At 36.8% G+C, this 27,817-nt stretch overlaps 1 protein-coding gene across 11 annotated transcripts in view; it reads left to right on the forward strand.

The window, feature by feature from the left end:
• The first annotated feature begins 11,975 nt into the window (after nucleotides 1–11,975).
• LOC148869834 (Pentatricopeptide repeat (PPR-like) superfamily protein) overlaps nucleotides 11,976–27,817 on the forward strand; it is a 28,730-nt gene continuing 12,888 nt past the window's right edge. For 4 of the 11 annotated variants that reach the window (XM_088971477.1, XM_088971478.1, XM_088971480.1 and 1 more), the window contains exons 1-4: nucleotides 12,002–12,433; nucleotides 17,361–19,023; nucleotides 19,122–19,187; nucleotides 23,892–24,236. In XM_088971477.1, the coding sequence (XP_088827603.1) occupies nucleotides 17,391–18,764 (1,374 nt within the window). In that variant the 5' untranslated portion in view covers nucleotides 12,002–12,433; nucleotides 17,361–17,390 and the 3' untranslated portion in view covers nucleotides 18,765–19,023; nucleotides 19,122–19,187; nucleotides 23,892–24,236. Of the gene's footprint in view, nucleotides 12,434–17,360; nucleotides 19,024–19,108; nucleotides 19,188–23,880; nucleotides 24,403–27,817 lie in introns of those variants that run through there. The other 7 variants (XM_088971483.1, XM_088971482.1, XM_088971484.1 and 4 more) reach the window with 4 other exon arrangements.

Below are 27,817 nucleotides of genomic sequence, written 5' to 3' on the forward strand. Positions count from 1 at the left end.
GCAAGCTTATGTTAAATGTTTCAGCCTGAAATTTGAATGCTAATGATGGTCAAGTTTTTTCATTCTAATTCAAGGCTTGAGTTTGGGACCTTCTACCTACAAGTCTGGTTCCCTTGACTTCTTTTGATAACATCACAAGGTCTGATGCCCAAACCCCTGAAACTGATTTTGAACTAAGACATTGATTTTTCACTAGTGTTTTTGAACTGTGCTGTCTAGTGTGCTTATTCCATTGCGGTGGTAAGGACATATAAGGACGAGAGAAACATGGCCATACCAGCCGCACTAGATAAAGAGTGATTTCTTTTACTAAGTTTGAAGTGGTGCATGTAAAGTAAGCTTTCTGGGTTGAAAGTAAGGGCGTTGCCTAGAATGAGAGTAAGCCAGAATCTTGTTAGCCGGACCTTCAGCAGCTGTGTCAAAGATGTTTAAACTTGTATCTTAATGTCAGAAGAGTCTTGACCTACTTGTTTGAGTTGTTTATATGCAGTTCGGGTAAGCGGCTCTAGGAACTACAGGTACAGGTTACTCAACCATGAGAGATTGTTTCTAGTCTGAACTATTTGAGGCTAGTTCTTTGTTGTAGTTGTTGGATCAATTCAGAGAGTTAGCTTTAGGACAGCTACAGTTTTAATCTGGTGTTTGCACCAAACAACTAGGAACCGGCTTAGTCTGTTTCTTTTTTCCTTTGAAGTCCGGACTCTCTTAGTGATAAGTGGGGGGTATTAGTGCACAGCATTCCACAGAGATGTCTTCTTGTAATAATTTTCATTTGGGGATTTAAAAAATGTCTAGTTAACCTCTTTTCCTTGGGAGTAAGTGTCTCTTTTGACTTAAAAACTGGTTTCAGACTTGTGCCAAGTGTCCTTCACTGAATTGAAGTTGACTTTAGGCCTAGTGTAGAGCTCTGCTTTAGAATAAATGGGTGTTTCATTTCCCTGAACAAGCTCCATCCAGCATTCCAAAACAGATCTTATACTATTCTGATTTAATCTCTCATAGGCGGACCTGAGTGGAGTTAGTAGGTGATTACATGTTTAAGGCCTTCAAGATAACAATCCTAAGTTGGGTGGTGTGTCAGAACTGAAAGGGTGGTAGACCTAGGGTTCAGCCTCTGCACAAGAGGAGGGAGTATTCCTACGGTGATCAAACTGTAAAGTCATCGGTAATTGGAAGTTCAATTGTCATACGACATTTTTTTAGGAACCAATGAGTAGGCTGACAGCAGGTTCCCCTCGAGGTTGAGCATCACCGTTCAGCCCCTGTGAAATTGTAGAACTGGAACTTTCCCGCCTTCATTCCCCTAGTTCCTTCCTCTCAAGAAAAAAAAGAAAAGAAAAGAAAAGAAAAGGGAAAGCCTTGAGTATGGAGTAGCAAAGGCTATTGTTGGAGAGCCAAACAAACTTTAAGTTGTCTCTCTAAAAGGTTTGGCTTTAGTTTTTGGGCATAGTCGAATCCCTCTTCCAAGTTGACTTCAAGATTGCTTAATAACTTGCATTCCCATAGTATCAATAATTTCTGATTGCCTTATTCAATTATGCACTTTATTGTCTTGCCCTTATTCAGTAATCAGTATATCTAAGTGTGGAATCTCTCTCTCTCTTGTTAGATAGGTTTTTCTTTTGGTTTTATGCAAGTTTGGATCTCCTGCCCACGAGAACTCTGCCTACATTTATCACAGCCACACATGGAGAACATCTCATCCTCTGTATAGTATTATGGAAGGGGAGATTTTCCCAATTCACAGGGTTAGTGTATTGTGGGTAGGCCTGGGCAGAGTCTCGTGGGCAGGAGATCTGGAGTCGTTTCATGCTGTTTACTTCATTAAATAAAGTAATTAATAGCAGTCATGTTTACATGCTTTGATAATATGTTGTTTAGCTTATGTTTATATGATGCACAACCACTTGCGCATTGCATTTCAATTTTAGTTATTTAGAAACCCATTGCCCTATTAGGTGAGAGTTTGGTACACTTGGGCCATCGGGTGCATCCGATGAGGCCGGTGGAAAGCTCTCGGCCAGTCACCAACCTGAGAAGCCCCTATGGGTGGAGGTTTGAAGACTGATGGCCTTTCAACCATGATCTATATATCACACTCCAAACCCATGCACATCATTTAAACCTAGACTCTAGGGTCAACCACCTTGTGTGTGATACATTTGCATGATTAATCTTAGAGTGTCCCAGATTAGGAATGGAAAGCCACAAATACAAAAATGATAAAAAAAATTAAAAAGACAGAAAATTCAGAAAAAAGTTAAAATACAAAAAAGGGGGAGCATCCAAAATCCAAAAGAGAAAAGAAAAGTCAAAATAAAAAAAGGAGAAAATCCAATTACCTTGTAGGCTTCTACAAAAGCAGCATTTGGTGATCAGTGCGTCCACTTTGCTCATCCAAGTCAATATTATTATTATTTTTTGATAGATAAGTCAATATTATTAATTAATGATTGGTTTTCTTGATAAATTTATCTTACAAATTTGTCTTCAAAGTAAATAGTACATAAGTGTAATTTATACAACGTTCTCCAATCTTTTGTCTTTGGATATTCTGAAATTCTACCAATGTTTGGTACATACATAAATGAGAAGACCTGACCATTATACCCACTTTGTATTAATCAAATCAATTGTGATCCTTCTGGAAATCTGCAACGTAAAAGAGGATTTGGAAACATGTTCTTAGAGGGAAAGGACTTGGGCTTCTAGTAAAACTTTACATAGAAGGCTCATCTGCAAGCTGGACACAGAAAAGTAACAAGGTAGAGATAAAGATATTGGGGCTTTCTGAATTTTAGAATGTGAAAAATTGGTTTTGAGGATTGTCAATTTAGTAATGCATCTGTAACTAAATTATTCATTTTCACTACTTTGTCCATTTTGGGATTTGTTGTTTTTATTGTATCCTGAATCCTGATAACTTTAAAGTTCTTGTACTGGTATTCTCCCATGCTTTAAATATCCATAAACCTTAAATCTTAAATAGGACAATAAGATGAAAATGTTTATTAAAAAACTATAAGATGAAAGCGCAGAACATGAATCTTCAATACGTGCAGTACTTGTATCATCATCATCTAAGCCTTGTCCTAACAATATGGGTTGGCTATATGAATTCTGTTCTGCCATTTCATTATGTTCTTTGACATATAGATTGTTAATTTATGTTCCCTTAAATCATTCTCAACACTTCAACCCATATCGGTTTCGATTTTGGTCTGAGTTAAACATATGATATGCTGCAATGAAATATATATCATGATGTATTCTGAACTGTGCGATGTAGTTTTGATTTCTCGAATGAATATATTGTTAACTTCAACTTGCGATGAATCTCGGTTGTGTTTACTATATATATACATATACACTCTACAAAGCCCCGACACCCCAGGTACACTACAAAAGCCCTGGACACCTCGAGCACCTCAGTAAGCCTCGGCAACCCCAGACACTCTACAAAGCCCCGACACCCCAGGCACACTACAAAAGCCTTGGGCACCTCGGGCACCTCAGTAGGCCTCGACACTCCAGGCACACTACAAAAGGCCTGTACATCCTAGGCACCTCAGTAAGCCCTGGACCCCCAAGCACACTACAAAAGCCCTAGACACCCCAAGCACCTCAGTAAGCCCCGACCCCTTAGGCACAAATAAAGCACTGGCAACCCTAGGCACAGATAAAGCCCTAGCAACCCTAGGCATAGAGAAAGCCCTAGCACCCCAGGCATCGATAAAGCCCTGGCAACCCCAAGCACAACTATACCTCCATGTAACCATTGGAGGGCTTCGTCGATAGCAGGTATGACTCCTATCCAATTTATAAATACATATACTCTATCCAACTGCAATGAACTAAGGGAAAACAAACTTTACTCGCCCCTACATTGACAATAAAACTCCACTAAAGAACAACACTCCACTTCCCCAAACACGATTGTGACAAAACTCTAACCTATGCTACTTATTTATACTATGACTAAAACCAAACTGTATCGCCCATTGAGGGCATCACCTTCTTAAGGCACAACAACCATTGATCCTTGTTGTGTAGCAAAAACTGCATTTCCCTACAAATTAATTCAAATTTCTCTTTCTATAAAAACGTTAATTTATTATTTACATAATGTTATTTGGGATAACTCCTTTGCACCCGATAGCATCTCAGATGATTGAAATAACACTGTTCGTTTTCTCTAATGATCTACGATAAAGTTCACTATGCTTGCGATAAAGCCCACATAGAAGCCCAATCCTCCTACAAAAATCAAATACCCTTTCCTATGCGCATGCTAAAATTGTTCACAACCTTATCGCACCCAATGAAAATTTGAGAAACAGAACAATAGTCGATTTCTCCCTCCACTCTAACAATTTGGGACTAGAGGCCAGTTATGATGGCCGATCACCATGAAACATACATGCGTGTTCATAAAATATTTAATTTTAAATACTTGGGTTTTATTTGTGACCTATAAACGCAATTTGCGATAAAACTTAAGACTCTGAATACCCACACCATGTTATTCAACAAATCATGCTAGGCCTTTAAATTGGAAAACACGCCCAATATGTTATGATAAATACCTACGATGCGGCGGTGTTAGTTTTCGATTTTAGAATGGCATGGCTAATACGGTATATCTTAGGGATCAGTATGACACTCGATTTCTCCCTCTAGCGATCTACAACTAAAGTTTGAAGTCGTACATATGTCAACACCCTTACAGTCCAATCATAGCAACACTCAAGTGATAAAAGTTCGCAAAACACCCAAATTTAAATCTTAGTTCGACAGTTGCACTGAATTTCTGAACTAAGGAGTACGCACAATCTACTTTGTTAGAACAAGAGTTGCGATAATGTTTTCCTTCAAAGCTTAAATACTTCTAAATACCGAGTGAACATAGGATCACTATTAACATGAATGCACGAACTTGGCCATTGCCAGAAAAAAGCAACACATGCAATCCCATACGCTCCCTTGCTATCCCCCCTTGTTTTTGGCCATGGGGGGCTGAAATATGGAAACTCAACTCTAGCTTGTCCGTTGCCAGAAAGGAGCATCACACACAGTAATTCCCAGTGTCTTTTTCTAATTTCCTTCCCGTCAACAGTCAGGGGGGCTGAGACACACAAACAAGGCGTAGCATTGACCATTGACAAGAAGGAAACCACCAAAAGACAGGGGCTAAATCATGGAACGCAGGGAATTCCCATCACAAACACAAGACACATCCCACCTACACAAAATTACAAAATATGGCAAATTCCCAGACCCAACGCATGCAAACCAAATCACCCCAAGGTTTAAAAACAAATATGAAGGTAAGTGCTTATCAATAAGCTCTCACTTATCGATAAGCAGGGGAGCTAATGTAGGTACATGGTGGTCACTAAGACTATCAGAGTACAAAGGGTGTCAAACCAATGCTACGTGGACGCCTGCGATGAATCCGTAACCTATTGCACGTCTGTGATAAGTTCATCTCAGATCTGCGATTGCAATGAACCCGACAACATTACGAGAACTACGGAATCACAGTAGATCGGGAATAAATGCCGGTTACATGTGCATCTTTAAATTACTCATGCAAGTTTAATAAAACGTACGCCCACCAAACGATGATGTCACCCACACTACGTCAATATAATAGGGCCGTATACAAATAGAATTCGGAAGGGATAAGACTCTCCAATAATAATACCTTAATAGTTAAACAAAAGGAAAAATATCATTTCCTAATAGAAAAAATTCTCTTTCCCAACAAGAAAGAACTTCTTCCTAAATACCCTTAACTTTCTCTATATAAAAGGGGGAGAGCAATTCTTCTCAAGGGAGAACACAATCATAATCCTCACCTAGGTTTCTCACAAGGGATTCTCCCTTCTCTCCTCTCTTTTCCTCTCCTCCCCTCATCCTCTATCTTTCCCGTTGCCATCTTCGGACCTTTAGAGACTAACTAACTGCTAGGAGTCAACGGCGAAAACAGAGAGAAAAGCCAAAAAAAAAAAGAAAACTACAAAAAAAAAATTAAAAAATGGAAAAATCCCAAAAATGAAAAAAAAGAGAATAGAAGAAAATCCAAAAATGGAAAGTTTAAAAAAAGGAAAAGAAAAATCCAAACTAACATATAAAAATGCAAAAAAGAAAAAATCCAAAATATATAACAAAAGAGAAAATCCAAAATCCAAAAAAAAAAGAAGAAAAGTCAAAATACAATAAAGGGAAAATACAAAATACAAAAAAAGAGAAAAAAAACTAGGGAATCAAATAAAAAGGGAAAAATCCAAAATCAATAAAAAGAAGATAAAAAGAAAAAATCCAAGTAAATGCAAAAAATGGGAATATATAAAATAAAAAATGGGAAAATCAAAAATCAAAAATAAGAAAGAAAAGATAGAAAAATCCAAAATAAAATAAATAAAGAAAAAACAAATTTCAAAAAAGAAGGGGGAATCCAATGTGCAAAAAAATAAAAATATTCAGGATTCAGAAAAAAATAGGAAAATCTAAAATATAAAAAAAAATCCATAACACCAAAAAGATAAAAGATCCAAAACATAAAAAAGAGGAACATGTCAAGATCTAAGAAAATAAGGAAAATCCAAAAAAGGGAAAATTTCAAAGTACAAGAAAAATATAAAATATCAAAACAAAGGGGGGGGGGAATCCAAAATCCAAAATTCAAAAAAGAAGAAGAAGAAGAAGAAGAAGAAGAAGAAGAGAGTGAGGGCAAAATAAAGAAAGAAGTAGTTGCTAGCTAGGTTGTGTTGACAAGAAAGCACCATCAAGAGTCCTCGGCCAATTCCTCATTAGACAGTGAATAGATCAGTTACTAGGTTGTGGTACAAAATCCCTTCCAAAGTCTTGCAATCACTTCTTAGCTAACAAATCCAACTGCTTCCTCCTTAATAAAGCCTACATCCAGCCTAATCCCTTTCAAAAGGGTACATAGAGCAGCCCATTTCATGGGTCCACTTCTGTAAATAAAAATATTATTTTCCCCATTTTTTCCTTATTTTGCCTTATGCTTACTTGTAAGATGTGAGTATAAAGTTAGGGTATATATGACCAACTCTACCATAAATTAGGCATTAAAGAGGAAGAAAGTGGAATTTATAATCTAGTAAAGACGAGAGAAGTGAAGAGTGGAGACTTGAATCATGTTAGATGCATCAAAGAAGGAGATCAAAGAGTCTTGATAAAAGTTGCGGAAATCAAGTGCTAGTTTGGGAGTGCTGAAGGCTGAAGCATAGTGGCTATTTTGGACAACATTAAATGAAGAACATTTAGAGGCTTACAGTGGAGGTGGGAATAGCGAATCTAGTGTATATGCAAGGGTGTTTTTTTAATGCGTTTGGTGGGGCCACAACCCCTGGCTGCTTCATTGATATCGGCAGTATTTATTAATATAGTTTGGTTTTGTTCTTCTATGTTATTTTTCGATGGTTTATTTCAATTAATAATTTTTGTTCTTTATTTTTTTAATTGTAGTTTTTTAGTGTTTGTTGTTGAACTTGAATGTGGCCATTGTTTTATTTTGTGCATTTTAATTTGTTTTTTATTTTTTTTAATATTTCTTGCTTCATTTTAATGAGGTTAATGCCTAATTGGGGGGGGGGGGTGCTGTGATCGCCCAGGTCATAATGGAGCAACCCAACCGTTGTGCCAAGGCCCACCCTCAAATAGGGGATGAAATTACAGTCCCCATATTTATGTTCTAACTTCAATGATCTCCTTCTTTGATGTTAGTTGTTGATCAAGAGCTCTATAGTTAAATTTCCTTTTAACCTCCCAATTTGTAATAAAGCCATCATCTTTGTCCAAACTGGGGAAAAAATTGTAACTGCCAAAGAATGATGCATTCCTTTTGAATAATGCCTAAGCCGACATAGAGTAAAGGCACCATCTTAACCTAGTACTCTATGGATTAATCAAAAAAAGGACTGGAGGCCATCTTCGGCCATTCATCTTTCCTCAATAATCACTTGAATCCGCAAAAGTCTCTAGTTAACCAGTTGAGGTTATGCATTAAACCTTTTTTTGACAAACTAACCAAATCCACAGGATGCACCTCAAGGATCATCAAAGAGATAAAAAAAACAAAAAAAAAAAAGGAAAAAGAGAGGGAGAGAAAAGAAGACAGAAACAAAAAAAGGGAGAGAGAAAGAAGAAGGAGAATGCCCAAGGGGGATTTGCTCAATACATACTATGCTTAACATATGTTTCTTCAATATGCAACGTGTAGTCGATAATGAAATGAAGGGAGGCCTTCCATGGCCCGCTTGTTTGACCTTGGGCATGTAATCCTGAAAATATGTAGTGAAATCCTCTAGTTGGTCATTTGAACCTTCATATCAACCTTCTTCACAATAAACACTTTCTAACGTGTGGGTGTCAAAATAAGTAGAATGCGATTAGAGCAGTCGAGCAAGAGCAAAAAAAAAAACAATGAACTTTTGGTAGCTTTGCTAAGAATGAAATACTCAAATAAAATAGGGCAGTTATTAAAGAAGATCAATGCAAATGCTGAATTGACAAACAAAAAATCAAGAAGTAGTCAAGAGAAATTGGGGTAGTTAAAGTCCTCCCTAATCAATAAGAAGGCATGATTCATTTTAATGAAGAATATGAAGAGTAATCTCCATCCATATGGCTATGAATGGAGCATTGATAACAAAAAAAAAAAAAAAAAAAAAGAGATAAAAAATAGGATATAAATGTGATGATGAAAGCAAGCCCTGAATTTCCCAAGAGGAGATCCATGCATCTAATGCCTATATTAATTGTTATTTGAGCCTTTTAACCCATCACTTGTAACTTTCATCCCATACCACATTTCGTCCTAATGAGCAAGACTTCCTTGATCTTTGAAAATTTTGAAAATCAGCATTAGATAGACCTATTTGGCTGACGATGAAAGACCATAGTTGTTACTCCCTTCATTAAAGTATTAGTTTTATAGCCCACCATTTTTGTTAACTAGAAAAAAAGGGGAAAAGAAAAAGAAAATAAAATAAAAAAAAACTAGGGGAAGACCCCCTGTGATAAAGCATTTCTTACAATAAATCATTTGTTCAACAATTTACAATTCCATCACACATGCTTGTGAATTCAATGAGTTTTTGAGTAATGATCATATACGAACTCTCATTTGATGCGAACTAGACATAGCCCATTTGAACATAATTACTCTCATATGAGTTAAGGTCGAAGGCACTTTTACCCTTGAGTTTTGAAGTTTTCCCTTCTTATCATTCCAATATTTAATGTCCTTATGCACTGCTCGATAATTAAATGCTTTCTTGTGCCATAGGTTGAAATGTCTTGACCTTTTCAGTGCACGTTCGACTTCTATCTTGGCTTTACCATCACATCATATCATTTTGCTTATTTATGTATTCCGTTGGTCATGTCAGCCTCTATGCTTTGACCCGCATAAAAAAATTTCATCAGTCATGTCAACCTCTATGCCTTGACACACGTCTAAATTGAGCAAATGGAAATGACACAAATGATAATAAAAAAGGAGAAAAAGGAAAATAAAAAAAGAACTAAAAAAGCAAAAACAAATAGTAGAATATATATATATAAGGAGGAAAGAATGATGAATAGTGATGTCTAAAGCTTGGCAATGAGTTCTTCACATTTTTGCTTATTTCCCAGCATAAAGTGGATTTTCGATTGCATCACGACATATTGTACTTTTGAGAAAATAAAAAATTGCATCATTGCATATCATAAATTTTTTATTATTTCTCAGCATAAAATGGATTTTCGATTGCATCATGGCATATCGCGCTTTTTAACAGTTTAAAAATTGCAACATGGCATATCATAAATTTTTGCTTATTTTCCGGCATAAAGTGGATTTCCGATTACATTGCATCATATCATGCTTTTTAATAGTTAAAAAATTACATCATGGCATATCATGCATTTTTTGCTTGTTTCCCGGCATAAAGTGAATTTCCGATTACATTGCAGCATATCACGCTCTTTAATAATTAAAAAATTACATCATGGCATATCATGAATTTTTTATTACTTCCTAACATAAAGTGGATTTCCGATTGCATCACGACATATCACACTTTTAAGTAGATTAAAAATTGCATCATGGCATATGCTGATTTTTTTGCTTGTTTTCCAACATAAAGTGGATTTCCGAATGCATCGCGACATATCGCGCTTTTTAACAATTTAAAAATTGCATCATGGCATATCATGAATTTTTACTTGTTTGCTGGCATAAAGTGGATTTCCTATTGCATCGCGACATATTGCGCTCTTTAGAAGTTTAAAATTTGCATTATGACATGTCATGAATTTTTTACTTGTTTTTCGGCATAAAGTGGATTTCCGATTGTATCGCGACATATTGCGCTTTTTAGTAGTTTAAAAATCACATCATGGCATATCATGAACTTTTTGCTTATTTCTCGGCTTAAAGAGGATTTCCGATTGCATCGCGACATATCGTGCTTTTTAACAGTTTAAAAATTGCATCATGGCATATCATGAATTTTTGTTTGTTTTTCAGCATAAAGTGGATTTCCAATTGCATTGTGATATATCGCGGTTTTTAGCAGTTAAAAATTGCATCATGGCATATCATGACTTTTTGCTGATTTCTTGACATACAGTGGATTTTCCATCTTGCGTTACGATTTAACTTATTTTTATCATGTCATAAAATGATTTTCATCACTTTTCAGATAGAAAATAAATTTCATGATTTGCACCGCGGCTTATCGCACTTTACTATGTTAGTCTTTGATGTGTTTGACATGCCTCAAACCCTTCTTCCTAAGGGTACACCATTCCTCAAGAATTTGGCAATCACGCAATAGTAAAATTGGCTTGAACTAGATAAAACGATGCTCCACGAGAACTCCGTTTCCTCATCTTTCCATTCGCTTTAATCTTCCTTCTTCGTCTCGCCCCTCTTCTAAGCCGGTCCTTTGCAAAAATCTCTCTGTACTTCTTTTTATCTTTGTTGTTTTGTAGTCTCATATATCACAACAAAGAGGAGCAGCTGTCAACACCTTATTTTTGATTAGTCATTTACCTAAACCTCTAACTTACCCCAAACACCTAATCAGACCCTGCCGATCCCTCTAAAACACCAAAAAATCCTAACTTTCATCTCCAGAGCCCTTGGAACTACCATTAAACCTACCCAATACCTATTTGATGGCTCCGATCGACCCCCACATACACCTCAACCACCAGATAAGACACAACCATCAGTTCTCGGACACCCCCAAATACCCACCTGTGAAATCTCAGTCCAAAATACCTCTATTTGCCCTTCAATTGCACCAAGATTCTATTTTAAGGTTCCAGATTCATAGAATTGAGCTCTTTCCAGATCTACTCCATCCGGGTCCAGTTGGCTCAATATGACCTTACCACTCATCTTAGAATGTCCAAAGAACCCAAATCTCAATTCCCAAATCCTCAAAACTCTTTATAGATCTCATTTGATACCCTTGACCAAATTACCAAAATACCCTTTAAACCAAATTTCCAAGATATCTCCATTCCAAATTACCAAAATACCCTTCAAATAGATCCCTGTAACACTCTTTTCTTCCAAATTACCAAAATTACCCTTTTGACCAATTCCCAAAATTACCCTTGGCCTAATTTCCAAAATTGCCCCTCCTTCCAAAATTCCCCTAAATTTCCAAAATACCCTTTAACCAAAATTACCAAAATTCCCTTGACCAAAGTTACCCAAATTACCCCTGTTGACCAACACCCAAGCTACCCCTAACCCAATTCCCAAAATACCCTCTCTCCTAAAATTACCAAAATATCCCTTCCCTTAAATTCCCAAATTACCCCAAGTTTCCAAAAATACCAAGTTACCTTTCTTTCCCCAATTTACCCCTTGAAGACACCAACCTAGTGAGATACCTCCCCCCAAATCCTAGCCTACCCACCTTAAACCCTCTTCCTCTCGGTTTTTGTTTAGAAGCCCCCTTCCTTAGGGGAGGCATTTTCCCAATCAGAGGTAGAAGCAAAGAGGTTGGAATGGGGGTTTACAAGCTCTCGACATTTTCCTTTGGGGAAGCATGAGAGCCACCGAATGGAGAATTGAGAGGGAGTTCTAAAAGAAGAAGAGAGAGAGAGAGAGAGAGAGAGAGAGAGAGAGAGAGAGAGAGAGAGAGAGAGAGAGAGTCCATGAGAGAGAAAAGGAGAAGAAAATAGAGAGGGTTGGAAGGAGGTCTTGAGAGAGGAGAGAAGATTGTGAGAGAGAGGAGAAAACAGTCGAAGATCCTGTCTCAGTCCTCGTCAAATTCGAAGAGAAAAATTGCTTCCATCACAACCTAGGTAGAGTTTCCATCGCTGAAGGAGCTTCTTCGAGAGGCTGAGCTTTCCCTTCCCTTGCATCATCGCTTCTCATTTCACGCCACAAGAGGTATATTTTGATTACCTCAAATCTCCTTTTAGGGTAACAACTGTAGTTGTAGTTGCTGTTTTTGTAATAGATGTTCTTGCTTTTGCTTTATGGTTCGTTTTTTTTTTTTTTTTTTTTTTTTTTTTTTTTTTTTTTAGCTTCGAGGCTTGGGGGTTCTCTAGAGTTTGGGAGCTTTATGCTTCCTCTCTTTTTCATACCATTCAACTGAGTCCGGAGGTGGGGGCTCTGATAGAAAGGGGTGAGGAAGCAGTTTCTCATCCTTTTTCTTAGGTCCCTGTGCCTAAAAGGGGATTGGTCTGGGAATGTAGAAGAGAGCATTCCTTCGAGCTATTAGAAGATCCGAGTCTCCAATTTATTTTCTGCACAAGTTTGGATAATGGTGTTCACGCTGACCAGAGAGAGGGGTGCCTAACCCCTTCCCTCTCTCTTTCTCATCTTACCTAGGTTTGTCTACCTTGTCTAGGTCGAATGATAGGGAATTGCCATTAAATTCAAGTTTATTTCTGAAATCCAATTCTGGGAGACCCATCACTCCCAGTTATGTGTTTACGATGGGTGGCGACTCCTTACATTTGGTTAACCGTTGGAGCCTGTTTTTTCTGACGTTTACAGGCAGATATTGAAAATTAATATTTGAATTTGAATCCGATTAAATATTCAATTATATTCGAATTCGATTAATTAATTATTTTAGATAATTAATAAATATATAAAATAAATATTTTATTGATATAAAATATATAAATATATAAATTATTTATCTAACTTAATTATTATATATAATTTATATAAAATATTTTATATACTATATATAAGAATTAAATAATCGATCAAATTCTAATATTTATCGAATCGAATCAGGTCTTATCCGAATTCAAATTTAATTAACTATTCGGTATGAATAGGATATCCGAATTCGGCTGATTAGATATTCGAATTGTCCAAATTTGATTCGATTATGTCAAATATTGAATTCAAAATTAGATTTTCGAATACCGCTTATACCCCTACTTGTGACCCATGTTTAAAGATATATGATATGACCCACCATGGAATGGATGTTTAATGGGTCAATTAATGAAAGTCTTGTCCAAATAATGTGTCAACTGAATCCTATTTTGTCATTCCATTATGTTTAGTGTCATGGTGTTGGTGTTATTGTTAGATTGTCTACTCAAAATATTTCAACATTTTTAGTGTAAAAATAATATTTGAACTAATAATATGGTCAATTATTATTATTATTACTATTACTCTTACTACTGAAGTTTTACCAAATCTGGTGTATATCTTCACATTTTGAGTCAGTTTGGGAAGGTAGCAACTTGCAAGTATAAATATGCTCAGTTCAAAACCTTGTATATGGTATTTCTAAATCTTGTATTTGTATTTTTTTTTTAAATTGAGCTTTCTTTTTTATATTTTCACACGGAGGGAGACATGAATTTTCTTTCTGTTTTTTTTTTGGTGAGGGGAGTTGAACAAGAAAATAAAAATAGGGAGTATAAGAGGTAGGGTTTCAAGAGAAATGGAACAGGAAGGTTTGGGTTTATTATAAATGTTTTTAAAGGAAAAATAAACAAAAAACCTTTTAAATTTGGGAGTTGGAGGAGCATTAGAGTAGCTCAAGTTCGGTTTCCTATGTTGAGACATACCATTTTTTTTGGGTATTATGTTGTTTTTAATCTAATCGAATGTTGGATTAGGCTGCAGAATTTTGGACATCATTGATAGGCTAGGCTACCTAAATGGCTAAATCTCCAACTTGGATCCAGTTGGCAACCTAAGACAAACATCAACTAAATCCATTATAACTCAGTTGGGATTTGGCCTATGGGCTCAAGCAAGTTGGTTGAATTTATATTTGCTCATATTTTTCATTTCCACTTCTTATTTGAATTTTACAGTCCAACTTAATATAAAATAAAATGTCATTTACTAAACATCTATATTTTCTTGTATTTATTAATATCTATTCTATAGTTTGTGTTTTATTAAAACATTCCTTATAGTTTACAAGTATCTGATTTTTGCTTGATTGGCTGTTTGAACCCCAAATTCACCCTAAACACTAGATCATACCTTTTTGATCTCTCTCAAACATAAAAAATCCCAATTAACCCTTACTCACCCTCTCCATCATATTGCGATTCCATTTCGAACTTTCTCCTTGACCTCAATTCCCCCTTCAGATCAAATTCCCATATTACCCTTCACATCAATTTACAAAAATACCCTTCAAACCAAATTACTGAAATACCCCCAAAACAAATTCTCAAAATCCTCTTTAGATCAAATTCCCAAAATACCCTTCAAAACAAATTCCCGAAATCTCCTTCATAGCAAATTCCCAAAATACCTTTCACACCAAATTGCCTAAATACCCTTCAAATCAAATTCCCAAAATACTCTTCACACCAAATTACCAAAATGCCCTCCAAAACAAATTCCTGAAATACCTTCATAACAAAGTACCAAAATACTCTTTAGAATGAATTCCCAAAATACCCTTCAAAACAAATTCCAAAAATCCCCTTCAAATCAAATTCCCAAAATACCCTTCACACCAGATTACCAAAATACCCTTCAAATAAAATTCCCAAGATACCCTCCATATTTTTTAAAATATCCCTCATCTTAATTACCATAAGTACCCCTCTTTTCAAAAAATACCCCTTAACAAAATGACCAAAATATCCTTCATACTTATTTTCACAAATATTCTTCATTCCCCAAATTCTCTATTCATAGAGCTCTCGGACAGGAAGGATTTTTCGAAGAGTTTTATTCTATCGAGCTAAAACAGGGGAGCGAAGAGGTGTAGAAGTCTCGAGAGAAATTGAAAACAAGAGAGGAAAAGTGGAGAAAGGGTTTCGAACTGGGAGAGAGAGAGAGAGAGAGAGAGAGAGAGAGAGAGAGAGAGAGAGAGAGAAAGATCAGAGAGACAAAGGGGGGAGAAGATTTCTGTTCCTTCTATTCTTGCTACCGAATACATTGGCCGTCTCTGCCATCACCGCCGTCGATGTCCTATTGCCATTCGGATTCGAGTGCCGCTGCTAGTACCCTCGATCTGCCCCTTTGCCACAGCTAAGCTAAAGTTTCCACAGCACCAAAGATCCCAGTTTCATCAAGTTATTCAAACCTTCGCATTCGAGTTCGCTAGTTCTGTAGGTTCTTACAGCCGACTACCTCATCTTCTATACCTCTGTTCGAAGTTGATTTAACAATTCAGAAGTAGCTCTTTTATTTATTTATTTGTTTGTTTGTTTCTTGTAGTTGATTATTGCTGGTTCAATCTCTTATTTTTGTTTGGCATTTGAATTCGAGCACGAGAATGGTTGTGTTCTCTGGCATTAGAGGGGCTAGCATGCTTCCTTGCTCTTCAGGCCAGCCAATTGAGTTCGAAGGTGGGGGTTCTAATAGAAAAGGGGTGAGAGAGCAATTTCTCACCCTTTTGTGCAGGCCCTGCGTCCAAAAAAAGTGGTTGATCTCGAAGGGAAGAAAGAAACATCTATGTACTTTAGAGCTGTCGAAGGAACTGGGTTCCCAATTCCAATCTAAATAAGGAAGGGAATTCGGTTTTCACACTGACCAAAGAGGGGTGCCTAACTCCTTCCCTCTCTCTTGACTTGTTCAGACTAGCCTTGTCCATGCAGAGAAGCATGGAGCCACCAACCTTCAACTAATTTTGATAAGTGCAAATCCCAGAGGGCATCACTCCCGGTTACGTATTTTGATGGGTGGCGACTCCATATGTTTGGCCATGAATTTGACAGTTGTTTTTTCTGATGTTCACAACAATTTTAATCTTAACATTTGTATAAACAAATTTAATCAATAGAAAATAAAAATGAAAATGTCATTTTTCCCCTATAAAACATGGGCACATTCTCTTACCAAATCAACAAAATGATATATAATAGACAGCACAAGTTAGGGTATATGTAACTTGTAAACATGGATCACACGAAGGAGAAAATCACCATCAAATTTTGTTTTATTAGAACTAAAAAGGAGAAAATCACCATAATTGTTGCCTCTTCTCATCTTAAGTTAGGGTAGACGTTATTTACACTTCAAATTTATTATTATCAAACAAAATATGTAGCTTAAAAAATGACACCTACTTGAAATGTGAAGACTGGATCACATGCACTTAACATCTTCTCTAACTAAGTTCTATTATAAGGGGAGGGCTTTCTTTTTTGAAAGCTTGATATAAAGTGCTCGGGGTATTTTTGGAATAAACAATCATGGGTCCATGCCCTTAAACATTTTCCACTTGGTTTAGGTGGTCATGTGACCATTTTCTGATGGTAATATAAGCAATTCTTAAAAGAAGGTCAACTAAAGAAATCCCTAAACTATGGGGGTGTTTTAATAAAACTCAAACTTTAAGGTAGGTTTTTATAAATAGATGAAACTAGAGGGGTGTCCTTCTTAGTATGCAGCTATGCATAGTTGTATACGAAATACAATGCACTAGTATTGGGCCCCCAACAACTTTCGTGGACAGTTAATGGGCCACCATTGGGCTTGACCCAACCGTGAAAACATATGTTAACGCTGTCACACACATACATGATATTAGGATAGAGCAAGTACAATAGAAAGACATTTATCAAAAAAAAAGTACGATAGTAGGACTTGTGTTCGTAGGGTCTTAGCCGATTTCCGCAAGTCAATCTCAGAGTGAGAAAATTGTAGCTGAATAGTCAGTTCCTTTATGTTTCAACGTAGAATGTTTTTTGCATCCTTCTTGGGTTCTATGATTTTTTTTTTTTGAACTTCGTTGGGTGTGTTTTCCACTACCAATTTGAAAAAAGAGAGAAGTTGGGGCAAAATTGGCAAATTTTGTTTTGGTTCCAGAAGCTTGGATGCTTTTCTTCAGTTATTCTTACATATGGAATGCTCCCATCTCATGCAGGTCTGGATTTCTCTGGAGCTATTTTAAAGAATGGTCTGTAGACTTTCGACTCGCTTACTAAATATCTGCATAACTTCTTTGTGTAAAGCGTGGCAGTTAGAAAAGGCGGAAGTGGCTTTAATTGATGGTATACGACTAGGGTATCTCCCAGATGTGGTAACTTATAATACATTGATTGCTGCCTATTGTCGATTAGTTGGAGTTCATGAAGCATACACAGTTCTTCGTAGAATGAGGGAAGCTGGGATAAACCCAGATGTCATTACTTACAATGCTTTGATTGCGGGTGCTGCTAGGTATCGCTTACTACCACTATGTCTCGACCTGTTCGAAGAAATGCTTCAAAATGACATCATTCCTGATGTATGGAGTTACAATACTTTGATGAACTGTTTCTTTAAATCTGGACAGCCGGTGGAAGCTAACAGAATCTTCCGCGATATGATCCTAAGCAATGTTTCTCCATCTCCAACTACATATAACACCATGATTGATGGCCTATGTAAAGCAGGTTATAGTGTTAATGCCCTTCGGTTATTCAGGAGCTTACAACGGCATGGATTTCTTCCCCAGTTAGTAACATACAATATACTTATTAATGGACTTTGCAAATCGGGTAAGTTAGGGGAAGCGAGAATGATCTTGAAGGAGCTTGGCGAATCTGGTCATGTCCCAAATGCCATAACTTACACTTCTGTTATGAGATGTTGCTTTAGACATGGGAAATTCAAACAGGGGTTTGAGATTTTCTTAGAGATGAAGAGTAAAGGTTATACTTTTGATTCTTTTGCATATTGTACAGTAATCAGTGCTTTAGCTAAGATGGGTAAGCCAAAAGAGGCTAATGATTGCATAGAAGAAATGTTGAGGACTGGCTTTGGGCTTGATATAGTGTCCTATAATACTCTGATTAATTTGTACTGTAAAGAGGGCAAGCTGGAAGCTGCATTTCAGTTGTTGTATGAGATAGAAAAATGTGGGATGCAAAGTGATGAATACACTCACACAATCCTAGTTGATGGATTATGCAAGATAGGTGACATTGATGGGGCCCAACGTCACTTGGAGTATATGAAGAGGATGGGATTTGAATCAAACTTGGTGGCATGTAACTGCTTGATTCATGGGTTATGTAAGGTGGGTAAGGTGGATTATGCAATGAAGGTATTTGAAAATATGGAGCTAAAGGATTCTTTTACCTACGATTCCCTAGTTCATGGTCTTTGCAAGGCAAGGAAGTTCCTTTTAGCATCCAAGCTCCTGCTTTCTTGCCTGAGAAAAGGTATGAAAGTTCTTAGTTCTACCAAACGGGCTGTTATTGCTGGTCTTCGTTCTTCAGGACTTAGAAGGGAGGCAAAAGAGCTCCGGTCAGCAATTTGGATGGCTAGGATTTTACATTGGTGAGATAGGTTATAGTGCAAACAAGGGGGTGGCAAAAGGGTATATTGGGTAGACTCGGCAATATTACATGAAAGTCATTAGAGGACTGAATAATCTCAGTATATTCCATTTAGCTTCTTTATTGCAATGGTTGATCAATGAAGTTGCTTTAAGTTGATGGAGATGCAACTGAACTCCATTAAAATGGATTAAATGGCTAATCAAGTTTCTCTAACTCTCCATATGATGTGGATGCTCTTCTGGAGTTTACTGCTGTTGTAATGTAAGAAATTCATTCTTTTGAACCGATATGCATTGCTGTCTGGAAACATTTAATATTAATCTTTGTTATCATTTTGACATGCCAGTTGATTGTTTCAGAGCACTAAGGACCTGACTTTCCTTTTGCTTGTTCTCAAAGAGAAATTTGTGTCAAATCTTCTCCATGTGAGTATTGCTTTGACCTCAACCTAAAGTATTATTTTGTGATTTTATATTTTCTAATCCATTATTTTGGGCTCAATAAAAAGGGATAAACCTTGCAAATACACAGTACAAAACATACACATGAAAAAACCATAAAAAGTAGAGTATTCAATTTTTCTTTTTGTTCATGCATGGTTTGTTTGTTTCTGTATTGATGAGAGACTACTTAAAAAATATGTATGACAATGACTACAAATTCTTCCAGTGGTGAAGGTTATATTACATCTGTCTGCAATTGACTCTATGGATGAAAAGCAAGAATAAAAACTTGCTACCTCTTATTCTATTTTTATTTTCACCAATAAAATATGCACATCCTTACTGCTTATCTAGTTACTGCCATGTGAAATAATAACAGAGATAACAGATGATAACAGATGAAGTACAAATGAAATAATAACAGAGATTACAGATGAAATAATAAATAATTACAGAGGTTTTATTAAATAAAAGATGAAGTACATGAGAAAGAGAAGATAGCAGAGATTTTTCCATAATCCACGTCAAATTTTAAGCCACCATTCGTTGTCGCTTGCACCAAGTGATATTGGTCATTAGAGGCAGCAATGTTTCAATCTTAAAGTGCCCTAGATGAAGGTCAGTGGTTGCATGTGGACTTATATGCTGAAACTTGTTCCATGAATGAAGGATATAGAGAGGAGCACACAGTCTTTTCAGTTCAGGCCCATACTTATGACACCGTATGGCATATTCCTAGGTCATTTGAATCCTTTTCTGTAAGATTTGTATAGAAGTTGGATGCTGTAGCTGTATGATAGCAATACAAGGGCGTGTAATTATTAGTTGAGTTGGCAGCGTCTCGAAGGATTTTTTTTTTATAAGAACAGTCTCAAAAGATATTGGACCTTTTACTTCTGGTTGCCATTTTTCTGCAGTCATGTTGTTTGGTGTTCTAGGTATGAAGTTTAGAGCCATATCTGAACTGGGTAACAGAATTTGAAAAATCTCCTAGTGGTTGGTCATGCCTATTAAGAAGGAAGTTGCTTAATATCTAGAGACTGGAAGATGGTATATCATTTATTCTTTTTATCAGCAACAGTAATAAGCAGTTTTATTTTAATGTAGAAAAATCTGAGAACCAGGAACCTCGATACCTTAAGTGTTTAGATCAAAGGGAAAATGTCTTGACTCTTGAATGACTACCATAGTTGTCAAGGCGACGCCTAGGCAATAAGGCACCCTTTGAGGCTCGCCTCGCCTTTTTTTTTGATAAATAACATCAATTCCATTAAAATAATGAATAGATACAAGAAGATCCCCTTAGAGGCGCGAGGAGCAGCCTCTCCAAACAGCAAATACACAAACTACAACAGAGAAAATATGAATGTTGAAATTAAAACAATAGTTACAATTGTGCCCAGGACAATGTTTCCCTATTTACCCCTTGTTTTGCCTAGACATCAGCAAAAGCATTAGCTGATCTCCCAACCCATTGTACTGTTATAGACATATTTCTTGTCAGCCATTTGAATTTCTTTAACTCATTTTTGTAGCCCCAAGTGACATCCTCCGGATTATTTAACCAGTCCACCACTGTCTTAGAGTCTCCTTCAATCAGAAGCTGCTCCACGCCCACTTCTTTTGCAAGAAGTATTCCTTGTATTGCAGCTAGCAGTTATGCCCGGATAGAGTTCCCAACTCCTAAAGGGCCAGAGTAGATTAAGACAACCTCTCCAGGCTCATTCCTCAGTACACCTCCCATCCCAGAGGGACCCGGGTTACCCTGGCTACTCCCATCAAAATTCAGCTTCAAAGAACCAAGAGGAGGGACCCAGCTAGTCACTGCCTTTCCCTTGTAGGAGGAACAGCTTTCTACCAACTTCCAATCCTTCCAACAATCAGTAAAAGTAAAATGGTTAAATAATTCTAGAGTCTTTAACTAATGTAAAGACTTGGACAAAATGCAGTTCTTTAAGGTTTGATTGCTTCTTCCTTTTTCTTGGAAGATTCTGACATTCATTTCTTCCCATACTGTCCATAACAATGCTGCTCGTGAGCATCTCCACATTTTCCTTCATCTTTTATGAGGCCAAGAGAAGAAAGAAGGGTTAAAGATTGTACTTACTTCTGCTGGCATATCCCAACTAGACCCAAACAAAGATAGAAGCCAAGCCCAAAGCTTTGCAGTGACACTACAAGATAAAAATAGATGATTACAATCCTCACCATGAGATCTACAAAGAATGCACCAGTTTAGTGAAATACAAAGGACGGGTCTTCTCTTTTGTAGGTTGTCCATCGTGTTTACTTTACCATGCCACACTTCCCAGCACAAAGCCATAACCTTGGGGGGACCAGCCTACACCAGACTTCTTTGGAAGGGAAACTGTAATGAGAGGGAGATTGGCAGAGGAACTTGAAAAAGGAGCTACAAGAAAAAGACCCTTTGGGGTGAATGGCCCAAATCCTTTTATTAGGTTTCGAGGGATCCAACCAAACCTTATCAAGGAGACACAAAAGAGTAGACAAACACTCAATTTCCTCATCCCTTAATCCTCTACGGAAACCAAAATCCCAAGACAAAGCTGGTAAGATTATATTTGACGGAAGGAATTTTGAGATCACCTCATTTTTATACAAGGAAACAGAGTACAATGAAGGAAAAAAGGTCTTTCAAAGGGAGATCTCCAACCCAAATGTCCTCCCAAAACCGAATAGAATTACCTGAACAAGCATCATACCTGACACAACTAAGGAACTGTGGAAGAATTTTGTGAATTGCTTTCCAAGGTGTGGCTAGGTTAACCCTCCTTGATGCACCAGCATCCCAACCACTCTTTGAACATTGATGAATACTCTTCACTACTTCGTGCTAGAGTCTATCCCGCTCCAAAGGCCATCTCCACAACCACTTCCCTAACAGAGTTGAGTTCTTTTTAAGCACATCCTGAGCCCTAATCCTCCCTCCTCTTTGCTTCTACCCACAACCCCCCCCCCCCCCCACTTGATTAAATGGTCTTTTTTACCTTCTCTCAGTTCCCACAGAAAATCTCTCATCATTTTTTCCAACTTCTTTGCTTCCCTAGACGGTATCCTAAAGACAGAGAGATAATAGGTAGGTAGATTCATGAGGGTAGTTTTTATCAAAGTGATCCTCCCACCCAAAGAGATATAACTTTTCTTCCAAACAGCTAGTTTCTTTTCTAACTTCTCAAAGACTGGGGTCCAGAACCTACTCTCCCTAGGGTTTGCTCCCAATGGAAGCCCTAAGTAAGACAAAGGCCAGGAGGAAATGGAGCACTCAAGACAGCCTTCAATCGCCTCAACCTCCTCAAAAACTAAATTTACTCTGACTATGCAACTTTTTCCTAGATTGATTTTCAAATTAGAGACTCCTTCAAAAACTGTAATCAATTCTTTCAAAATTTCCACCTTCTCACCGAAACCTCCCTCACAGAAGATCATCAGTTATCTGCAAACTGAAGGTGAGTGATTGGAATTCGGTTTGTGCCTACTCTCCAACCCCTTATCACATTTTCCCATCAGCCCTAGTGATAATTTGACTAAACACATCAGCTACCAAGGTAAAGAGGAAGGGTGAAAGTGGGTCCCCTTGTTTGATTCCCCTACTAGCCGGAAAAAAAATCCCTTACCACTCTGTTTACTAAGATGGAATAGTGACAAGAGCTAACACAACCAGTCATCCAACTACACCATCTTTCCCCAAACCCACACTTCCTCAAAACCTCTAATTGCCAAGCAGTTTTGTACTTTTTATTATAAAATACTTTTTTATTCTTTATTTTTTGACATTATTAGGGCTAGCAATTTTGACCCTAACCCTTTTGACCCACTCAACCCACTCGCTTCAAGACCCACCCATACCGACCCATTTCACAAGTGGGTCATATGGGTCAAGTGATCCATTAGGGCAGTGATTTAAAAGGCATGCCTAGGCACACATGCAAGGAACATTTTAGGGTAGGTGCCTCACCTAGGTCCTAGGCACAACCCTTTCAAAAGGCGCACGCTTGGTGCATCTTGCACCTCAGCCCAGGCATGCACCTTTTGAAAATTTGATGCTTTTTTGCTTTTTTTGAGTCTAGGAGATGGGCTAGGGATTCCCCCTATATGGTAATGTTGTCCATTCATTCATCATAATAAAATATCTTCTTAAAAAGCAATTAAAACCATAAAATCATTATTTTTTATGTGAAAACTAAGAATTTAAGACCGCAACATGGACTTGTTTGGGCTTGCCTCAAGGGGCGTGGCACAAAGGCGGCTCATAGAGTTAGGAATGTAATATGTCACATTAGCTACTTGAAGTAATGTAATTGAGAAAAAAAGAGATTGTGGGTTTTATATGCTTGAAAATGTTTTATATGTTTGATTTTATTTTTAAATTTTCATTTGAATATGCTTTACATGTTATGTTTATGCATTTTAATTTTAGATAATAGGTTTTTTTAAAACGTTTATTTTAAAATTTAAGTTTATATTTTTATTAATATTATGTTTTATAATTTTTTGATTTTGATTTTTTTTTGAATTTTTTGGCATTTATTTTTGATTTTTTTTTATTTTTTAGCTTTTTTTTTTTAATTTTGTGCCTTGCTTAAAAGGGCGTGCACTTCGCCTTGCGCCTCAGGCGCAAATTGACCCCTGCGCCTTCGACTAACAGAGTTCTCAGTTTTTTCTCAGTTCTCTGTTCCACCATTGAAGTTGTTAGGGTCGACCGGTCGAAAGCTATTATTTCTTGGAATCTTTTCCACCATTGAAGATACATAAGTTTCTTCTCTCAGTTCTTGTTCCACCAGCACCAAATCGAGGGCAGGGTCAAAAGCTGCTAGGGTTTCAATGCCGCTGTTTCGCCATTGAAGCTGTTAGGGTCAGTTTTTTCTCAGTTCTATCAACTCTCTGTCTGTTCTGCCTTTGAAGCAAGTTTCTTCTCTTAGCTTCAATGTCGCTGTTTCTCTCCGTGCCACTGTTCTATTGCTGCTGTTTCTCAGAGTTCTCAAGTCGCATGTAGGTTGGAGCTTTGGATAGGTAAACCTTTGGGCATAGCTCATCTTCTTTAATTGGTTTGCTTGTTGTATCGTAGGTTCAAGTTTCATATAAGTTCATTCGACATTTTGTTCATGATATACAATACCAAAGTTATTTTTAGTTCATTTTATTAATGATCTATAATATTTCAATCATTTTAGTTTAATTTGTTAATGTTGTTCAATATCCAATTGCAATCCATATTCAACTGGAATCCGAATATTAACAAATAAAATTTGGATCAGGTATATCTGATTTGATCCAATCCATTTGCATCCCTAAGGATATCTTCTAAGGGGTGTTTGCCAACATGTATGGTTTTGTTTTTCAAACAAAAACAAATGCCACATAAGATAATCATATCGTTTTTGTTGATGTGGCAGCTGCTTTTGAATTCTAAAACAATAACATACATGTTAGCAGACACCCTCCTAGTGGAGGCGATGTCTGTATATCCATGTGACTAACTCAAAACCTTTTCATATTAAGGAGGTTGTCAATAAAATGAAATTTCTGGAAAAGAGGATTCAGTCATACTAATTGCAATTTGCTTCCTGATGTTTTAAAACTAAAAGCTCAAGGTTTGGTCTTATTCATTTATTTTGAGGGAGCTCAAAATTAGCATCACCAAGCAGGTAAAATTAAGTCCCTTGGCATTCAAGCTCTTCCTTGTTTCTAACATCTGTAACTCTTATAAAATAAGTTCATTATCAATCATCAGTCATTTTACCAAAAATGTTTGACATGAAAATTTTCACGAAGTTTATAACATTAGATAGGACTGCATGGATAATGATTATTAAGTGCACTTAAAGGTTACAGCCTGATATGAAGTGTCATCAAATAACCATATCTAGCATTATGTGTTGTTTTGCCCTCCCACATTTTTTGTAAAATAATTTGCTTTCTATCTGACAATTTATTCAATACAAGCCAAGACAAAACACAAGTGAAAAAACAGAGATTATGAAATTTCCTAACTAGCAAGAAGCTTCCACTGAACAACTGTCATATACCATCATTCCCCCCACAGATTTCTTGTTTTTTTATTTTTTTTGATAGTTAACTGGAAAGTTTTATTAAGACCCAACTAGACAGCAGGCCAATAGTTACAAACATAAATCCCTGTAGGTTCTGTGACTTGTGTCAATGGGTAAGGTAATACAGCTGAAAATATTCATAAATATTCAAAGTATAAATTAAAAGTACCTGAACAGGCAATGGTGATATAATCAACATCAAAAATCAAGTTCGAATTCCTATTAGGAAACTTTAATGAGATTTCACCAAGAAAGGCAGAATATAGTTCAAAAACTTAAGTTAAATCCAATAATTAAAATCTCAGTAGACATAAGCACAATCGATTACATTTCTTAAGGAAAAAATAATAATTAAAAGCTCATGCTTTGTATTTTCTAAAACTTACAGTTTCTTATAAACCTTTTAATCTCAAATATACTGAAAGGTATTCAGAATTACTTAGACTTTGTGAAGAAAGAAAAAGAAACAACTTAAATTATCAAAAGAAAAAGAAAAAGAAAAAGAAAAAGAAAAAGAAACTACTTAGGAGCTTGAGGTAACTCATTACTTGTGACTGAATATCTGAGCTGCACAACAAAGGGATGGTCTATTTTTTTCAAAATATCCCAAACACATCAGAAAAATCAAATTCAACATAATCAGAGGGAATAGAATCAGGAATTTGCACAGGAAGAAGCAACCGGTTCTGGAAGGGCTTGCACATATGGGTCCTAGCCAAACCATATAATTGAGAGGAAATCATCTTGCCAATGCTTAATGGCTTATATAGCAGATGATTGCAGATTAAGGGCCCATTTGGCACACCTTTCCGTGCTGTCTGTTGGTTATTTACAAGCCCGGCAGACCGCGATTCGAACATTTCTCGTTTGGTTCACGGTAGATCTAGCCGCCAAATGCCGATGTGCCGAAAAGACGCGAGAAGCCCAAAACGGGTGATTTTCGAGAAGCTCCAAATGGAGCTTTTGCGTTTTTTTTCCTATTTGTCTTTGCGCTGAAAGACACGCCTTAACCAAACGAGCTCCAGGCTGCTCAGATCTCAACACAAAAGCTCAATGCGTCTTTTGGCTGTCAGATCTTCCCAAAAAGACTTGCCAGATGGCCCCTAAGTCGGTGCTATAGTCGGGCCCCCCCAAGAGATCCAAGTAAGCTAACTGATGAAGAAGGGCTTCTAACAATGGCCTTAAACAACTTGAAGTTCATGTACAGGATAGGGTCCTGAGGAATCTTGTGAGTAAGAAGATCAAAATCCAGAAGAAAAAATTGTTCTTGTTTCCCAATTTACAGGAAACAGAGGATGCCACAGTATTTCTTGAATTCATGAAGATCAAATTGTCGAAGCTATAGCCATGCAGTGGAAGACAAAAACATAAGTTAGTTCTAGTTAAAACACACAAGATTGACGATCTGACTACAGTTGTCAAAAAGAACACAGAGTAACAGGTCATTAAATATATGCAATTATGCATAATATGTGGTTTTAACCATGTAACTGTTACACATTAACTGGTGGAAACAAAGAAATGAAAAGAAGATTATTATGAAAAAAATCTTGAACCCTTAGTTCCATCTCATCTAATTTGAGACTACAAATGTAGAGTTTTTCTTTTTCTTTTCTTTTTTTTTTCCTTTTTTTGGGATCAACAAGAACAAATATACATGTAGAAACTTTTTATATCAGGATCTATATATATCTAGGAGAATCCAAATCAGGATATTTGCTTATCCAACCTAATGTTTTATGGATTTGGTAGACCTAGATTTTATTCTACCACCCAATGCAGTCTCAACTCAAAATCCTGTGGCATGGGATGGTGAGTTTTCTTGCATTCATATTTTCATTCTTGTGCAATAATGCAAACATAGATCAGTAGCCACAGTAATGGCACTGAAAATAGGCAACTTCTAAGAACTTGTTTCTATATGCATGAATTTCATGCTGCCTTTCAGTTTCTCTTTGTCTTGGGGGAACACACAAACTTGCACGGTAGAGATGAAGTTGTTATCAAGGATGAAAGAGCTGAACTTGATCATACATTTTTATCATATTTATATTTCATATGTTTGTGCTATACTTATTAGTTGGTTTGATTCCCAACCAGTTTAAATCTGCCCCGTTTGATATATCTCTTGTTTGTATTCATAATTGATCAAGTATGAATTTGATCCTAGTTAATACATTCACTTAAAACATAAGTAATTAAACTGTTATTTCTTTAAAATCGACTGCAATTACTTCCCTTGAGCTTCAGTCCGTAGCTGTGAGTGTCTCTGCACCCAGAGGAGAAAACTTGTCATCTAATTTCCATGCTGAGAGGTTGGTACAAATGATTTTAAAATGAAGTTGGGTTTATGAAGAGCCTACCTCAATAAGCTTCTTCTGCACTTCCATTTGTATTTGTAGAGCTTGAGCTATCTTCAAGTTCCTGAAACACAGATTTCCATAACCAAACCAGGCCTTTTAAATTCCTGTCAGATTGATCGAATAGAAGAATGGAAGGAACCTCCATCTCTTACTCATTGATATGTTTCAATATGTGGGA

This window comes from Nelumbo lutea, chromosome 2 (genome assembly GCF_056320005.1).
Source record: "Nelumbo lutea isolate HS-2025 chromosome 2, American lotus-T2T, whole genome shotgun sequence".
NCBI classification, from domain to species: Eukaryota; Viridiplantae; Streptophyta; class Magnoliopsida; order Proteales; family Nelumbonaceae; genus Nelumbo; species Nelumbo lutea.